The sequence below is a fragment of the Antrostomus carolinensis genome, unplaced genomic scaffold, assembly GCF_000700745.2.
Source record: "Antrostomus carolinensis isolate BGI_N321 unplaced genomic scaffold, ASM70074v2 scaffold47732, whole genome shotgun sequence".
Lineage (NCBI taxonomy): Eukaryota > Metazoa > Chordata > Aves > Caprimulgiformes > Caprimulgidae > Antrostomus > Antrostomus carolinensis.
In genome coordinates this window covers 1-6,506 of record NW_010301160.1, presented here as the reverse complement: position 1 = coordinate 6,506, position 6,506 = coordinate 1, and the positions used below count along the sequence as shown (strand labels likewise).

At 47.1% G+C, this 6,506-nt stretch overlaps 1 protein-coding gene across 1 annotated transcript in view; it reads right to left on the bottom strand.

Moving 5' to 3' along the window:
- Nucleotides 1-5,904, bottom strand: part of SLC35B4 (solute carrier family 35 member B4) — a gene marked incomplete at both ends in the record, with an annotated part of 7,888 nt that extends 1,984 nt beyond the window's left edge. The window contains 5 exons of the mRNA XM_010163348.1: nt 156-265; nt 1,039-1,099; nt 2,923-3,004; nt 4,152-4,201; nt 5,802-5,904. Of these exons, the coding sequence (XP_010161650.1) occupies nt 156-265; nt 1,039-1,099; nt 2,923-3,004; nt 4,152-4,201; nt 5,802-5,904 (406 nt within the window). The remainder of the gene's footprint in view (nt 1-155; nt 266-1,038; nt 1,100-2,922; nt 3,005-4,151; nt 4,202-5,801) is intronic.
- Nucleotides 5,905-6,506: the final 602 nt, after the last annotated feature.

The window sequence follows — 6,506 nt, the reverse complement described above, 5'->3', positions numbered from 1 at the left end:
CTGTGTGATCTGGATGAGAGCAGACTCTTCACTGCTCCAGCCCTGCAGCACGTGATCCTTTGGATTTGTGCCCAGTACAAGGCGGGAGGTGAAGGAACTCTCTCAGCAGTTGTATCAGCCCAGTAAAAGTAACAGAAAAAGACACGGTGACTTACATTGTAAAAAAGGGCCTCTTTGGAGTGCTTCCCAAACTGCTTGTACAGCATCTCCTGGAAAATCCCCATCCTGGCAGACATGAGGAGGGCGAAGGTGAGTGCAGCAATACCTGGAAGAGAAGCACAGCCTTCCAACACTGCTCAAGCATGGCAGAGCTCAAGTCAACCCGCCTGAAGAATCCTACAATCTGGCTTCTGGTGAAACACCAAAACATCCAGACTTGATAAGAAAACTGATAACAGTCTTATGACAAAGGCTGAGATGCCAAGAGACTTTGGAAAAGATTCATCTCTTTAAAAAGAGACTCAGCCCTGGCAAGCAGAGTTTGTGGGACACCAGGGATACAGACATTTGCCAACGCTGACCATACATCAATCCCAGGTTCCCTGAAAAGCCACCACCAGATTTAGGTTGGAGGTATAAAAAATAGAGTCAAGTGCCAGACTGTAGAGACTCCTCCATGAAATATTGTGCTGAATGAACACGTGAACCAGCTACAGCCCTTCCCCCTCTCTGCAGCATTGCTCCCAGCATCAGGTGTATCAGGTAGGGCTGCTTTTGCAGAGAGAAACCACCATGAGATCTGCAAACATGCATGACTGGAGTCTCCTGTCAGTAAGCTACTACCTTGTAGAAACCTCTTAGGTGTTGTATTTACTGTTGGCCAAACACAGAGTATCTCTTTGCACAAAGCTGCTAATGAGTGCCACAAAACCCTCTTCTTTCCAAACCAACATCTACCAGATGCTCAGCACAACTTAACTTCAGCGCAAGGATTCCCACCACAGTCTGCTTTGGACAACCCACATGTCCAAGGACATCAGAGAGCTGAGTCTTGCCAGTATCCCAGTAAGGTCAGCTGGAGATGTGGCATTCACATACCTAGCAGCCACCACAAGAAAACCTGGAGTCCGTCCTCTTCATTTAAGCTGGAGTCAGATGCCTGGTGGGGGGAGACACGACACAGTCACCATGAGCTACCATATCCCTGCAGCTCATTTGGACCTGCCTGTACTTCCCTTGTACTTGGTTTGTGTGTTGTGTTACAAACAAGCCCATAAAGCAAAGACTGTCCAAGGTTTTGCATTCTCCAGAGTGGCTTCCCTGGCTGAACAGAGGTGCTGATACAGCACACACTTTGCTTTCCACTCTGCTTCAGGGAATGCACAAGATTCCAGCCAAAGTGTCAATGTCTGATCAAGAAAGCAACTTTCTCTGAAGGAAATGCTGTGGCTTGGCCAGAGTCTGGACTCTTCAACCACAAAAATAACCAGTGCCACTTAGAAAGCTCCCACAGACAGCCCATGGGCAGGCTCCTCTGTCCCCATCTCAGAGGTGGGTGTGCAGGAAAGAACAAGGGCTCATCAGAGGGCTGGAACATCTGATGAATAGAGACTGAGAGAGTTGGGGTTGTTCAGTCTGGAGAAGAGAAGGCTCCAGGGAGACTTTATTGCACCTTTCAATACTCAAAGGGGGCCTGGAAGAAAGATGGAGGCAAACTTTTTAATAGGGCCTGTAGCAATAGGACAAGGGGTGATGGTTTTAAACTAAAAGAGGGGAGATTTAGGCTAGATATAAAGAGGAAATTTTTTACACTGAGGGTGGTGAGACTCTGGCCCAGGTTGCCCAGAGAGGTGGTAGATGCCCCATCCCTGGAAAAATTCAAGGTCAGGTTGGACGGGGCTCTGAGCAACCTGATCTGGTTGAAGATGTCCCTGCTCACTGCAGGGGGGTTGGACTAGATGACCTTGAAAGGTCCCTTCCAACCCAAACCATTCCATGATTTTATGAACAAGGACTCTGGCCAAGCCCCAGTCAGGTACTAAAATCAGGGCTCTGGCTTGTGGTCAAGACATTGAGGAAACCAGGCCTGTAGATGCTGTCAGCTGAGGGTAAAACTCCAGGTAGCATGACTTGGCTCAACTCTCTCACTATGGTTTAAGGCAAATTAGATTACTCACCTTGGCCACAACTGTCTGCACTATACCAAAACCCCATGACTGCTGAGAGTTAATCTGGATTCATACAGAGCAAGGCTGCGTAGCACAGACCTTCCTCAGACACCCTGAGAGTATAAATAGCTATTAAATGATGGGGGACTTTGAGGTTTGACAGCCCTGTTTCTTTCCAATCTCTGGATTAAATGCAACCAATTTTCACTTGACCACCACTTGATGCCATATTTCTGTCTTCAGTTGACAAGATCAGGCTGTGAGTGCTGACCCAAGAAAAGCCCAAAGTGGTGGTAGCCATGGATTTTCTTCACTCCTTCCTGTTCTCCAAATACAGGCACTTTATTTCAAGGGTCACAGAAAATGATGCTGGACGACAACAGGTCTGGAAAAATCTACCCTGAAAACCAACAATCTCTTCTGGGATAAAAAAGGGCAAAGATTTAAGATGGTTGAGTTTTGTTTAAGATTCACCTGCTCCTACCTGCAACACATTGAAGTAAGGGCAAGAGGAAAGAGCTTCTAGCTGTGGCAAAAAATTAATGGTATATTCTCAGCAAAAAGCAACCTGAACAACACAGGATAAAAAGGCATCTGTAATTAAGTGAAATCACATGCATGTGTGTGCCTCCCCTCCAAACCACAGGAAAATGAGACTAGGAATGAGAGCTTTCCGGGAGCAGATCTAGAGCTTGGAGATATCTTGTCTCCCATTAACAGGCAGGCAAAGGGAATTCCTGATGAAGGTGCTGAGAGCAGCTCCTCCTGTCAATACAGTTCACAGCTATGACCTCAGGCCCTTTCCAATCCTTACCACTTGCTTTGCAGACATGAAAGTGCAGGTGAAGATCCCCAGGGACACCAGGGCTATGGACGTGTATTTAGATACGCTGTATCTGCACAGAAGAGAAGACAGAGGTCAGTGATACAGCCCAGCCTCACGTTGTTCATCTACTGCTCCCTTGCACTGTACTATCCACCATCACACCTTGGGGAAATGAGCACATACCCACTACTTGACATGGACATTGCTGGGGGGGAAGGCAAACTTACTCCAAAGAAGAAGTATTTGGATAGAGACCACCTTGCTTGTGGCAAAGGATCCCTCTCAGATCAAAGCCAGCAAGGATCTCTGCATAGAGATGGAGTGACAGGGGATGTGCCCACACTGGTCCAACAGCCAGACCCCAAGCAGCTGGGATGAACCTCCTGTCCTCATATCTTTGCCCACTGTGGTGGGTTGAACCCAGCCAGCAGCCAAGAACTCACACAGCTGCTCACTCATTCCCCCAGCCTCATGGGATGGGGGAGAAAACTAGAAGAGCAAGAATGAGAAAATTCATGGGTTGAGCTAAAGAATTTAATATGTGAAGGGGGTGAAAAACCCAACAACAAAAACAATGCCAAAGCAAACACTCACCACCTCCCATAAGCACGACCACCTTGGAAGCCAGCTCCATCCAACCCCCTTCTTCCTCTACCCCAGTTTCTATCGCAGCACGTGACATTTTATGACACACAATATCCCTTTGGCCATTTTGGGTCAGCTGTCCCCTCCCAACTTCTTCTCCACCCCCAGCCTATTTGCCAGGGAGGCAGGAAGAGTGGGGAAGAAGAGAAAGCCTTGACATTGTGTAAGCTTTATTCAGCAACAGCCAAAACATCAGCGTGTTATCAACACTGTTTTAGCCACTGATGCAAAACACAACACCATATGGGCTGCTATGAAGAAAGTTAACTCCATCCCAGCCAGATCCATCCATCAGGAGTGGTATTGGCCTCAAAAAATTAAAAGGAAAGAAACAAGCTAATGTAGAGGGCTGTAGCCACGTGTAAAAGCTCTCTCTTCAGTCCATGCTTGTCTTAAATGAAGTGAGGGGTGGTGGAAATGTTGAAGAGGGAACTATTCAAGCCTCTAGTCCAGGCACATCTTTGCATCCCAGTTTCCCCATCAGTAACACAAGAATGTTCAACAGGGAAGGGGAGAGCACTAAACACTAGTCAGGATTCTCTGATGATATAAGAAAGAGGTTTGTGATTTACCTTTTCTTCAAAATGATGATACCTAGAGCCATGCTTGCTATGAGAGAGCCCTGGGAAAGAAGAAAGAGGAGGAAAAGAAAACAAAACAGAAGGTCAGCATAACAAAATTCCACAGACTGGGATGAGAAACACCACAAACTCAACACAACTAAGGCCAATGTTAAAGGAATTCAACTCACTCGGTGGGTTTTAGGTTTGTTTTATTGACAACTCAATTACATTTTTACCTATAAGCATTTTCTTAAGAGAATCTTTCCCTTTTACAGCCAAAACACCAACAGAAATGCCAGAAGAGACTGACAGGGTGGGGACAGTCTCATTCTAGCTAGAAGGAGGGGAGAAGTTGAACTGGGTGGCTTGGGAACAAGGATGCTGGTGCTAACAGGCTACTAAGATCTTCTGGCCAGTGGGCCTCCTTCTTTATTGGCCCACTTGTGACACTCAGTGTATGCTACAGCCTGGAACATGGCCAAATTGCTCTGGTTTTAATTGGGAGCAGGATTGTGGCTCCATAGATCAGCTGCAAGGTTGTCATATAAGAACCATTCTTCATGGTTAATGTGGGACAAGGCTCCTATGGTGTTGTCTGTTTTTTCTTCTGACTTCAGGTACCTCAATCCCATGATGTGTTGTGGGAGAACAGCCTCCACCCAGCAGATCTGCCCAAGAGATTTTATTATTCCCAATAGCTGGGGCTCCATTTTCTGTGGTTTTAACAGTTTTTTTTTGCCTGACACTCATCTACGCTTAAGTGGAGATGCATTTTAACAGCATTTTCCAAAGCAAAGGCCTTTGCAGCAACAGCACAGGTGGAACTGGGCCAAATCCATGCTCTGTGACCTGGGGTGTTTCACCAAGACACCTACAGCAGGACATGAATCACTTGGTGTAGCTGTGTGGTGGAAGGGACTTTGGACAAGGGCAGGTAGTGATAGAACAAGGGGTAATGGCTTTAAAGTGGAAGAAGGTAGGTTTAGATAAGATCTGAGGAAGAAATTCTTTGGTGTGAGGGTGGTGAGCCAGTGTCCCAGGTTGGCCAGAGAAGCTGTGGCTGCTCCTCCCTGGAAGTGTTGAAGGCCAGGTTGGATGAGGCTTTGAGAAACCTGGTCTAGTGGAAGGTGTCCCTGCTGATGGCAGGGGGGTTGGAACTGGATGATCTTGAAGGTTTCTTCCAATTCAAACCATTCTGTGATTCTAAGGGAAGGCTGGGTCCCTTTGGCCAGCAACTGAGACCATCCAGGGCTGACAGCCAGAGTCTGGGCTTGGTTTTGTCATTTTACTTCCCTATCACTTTTGGAAACATGAAGCCTGTTTGAGCCTCAATTTCCTCATAGAATCATAGAATGGTTTGGATTGGAAGGGACCTTAAAGATCATCCAGTTCCAACCCCCCTGCCATCAGCAGGGACACTCATCTGTCCATTAAATTGAAATTTAATGATCAACACTGTGAAAGTGAGAACTGGAGCAGAGCCTTCAAAACAAGGTTGCTCTCCCCAAAAATAGCTGGAGTCCAATATTTGCACAAGGTTTTGGTGCCCTTAGAGAAAAAGAGAAGGGTGGCAGAACACATGCACCAGGGACAGGGCTTGCAGAGATGATGGGAAGAGATGTCACATGAGGAGGAAAAGGATGGTATGACAGTACTCACTGATCTGAAGATCATGTGCAGCGGCATGGCGATATTTAAGTTCAGGGCATAGTTATTCACCACACTGACAGTGAAGAACATGGCCACCATGATGAAATAGTACCTGAAACACAGACACAAAAACAACCCCAGCTGACAGCTGCTCATGTTCCTCCCTGGGATGCTGGGGGACAACTTGAGAAGAGATTATGGGCTGTAAGGAAAGGCCTAAGCAGGAGCCCACCTAGCTCATGGCTCTGTGACAAGGATTAACAAGGAGACCAGCCCAGGTTGGATGTAGCAGGGAATTCCTGAGAACAGGAAGCATAGACCCACCCTGGCTCAACTTGTGCTAATCCCAGAAGGAAAGGGGAACTGAGGACAGCCCAGCTGGGATCTTTTAGCTTGGAATTCCTCCAGACCCCTCTTTCCTAAGGTCTGTGGCGTAAGACAAGGCTTGATTTGAGAGGATTCAATTTCTGCCAGCAAGCATTGCTACCCTGAGTGGAAGGAGAAACTATTCAAACCCAGGCTGAACATCTCCATGGTTCTCCACCTCCACAAATTGAAGCTCCCTGCTATGATGCAGCCACGAATGGCACCAAACTTACCTTCAACTTCCTGTCATGAGGTTGTCTGTCCCGAGCACTCAGCACAACACTGTGTTTTGCCTCAGGATAGACAGTCTGCTAAGGAGCCCCCAAAAACCCCTCTCACTTCACTTCA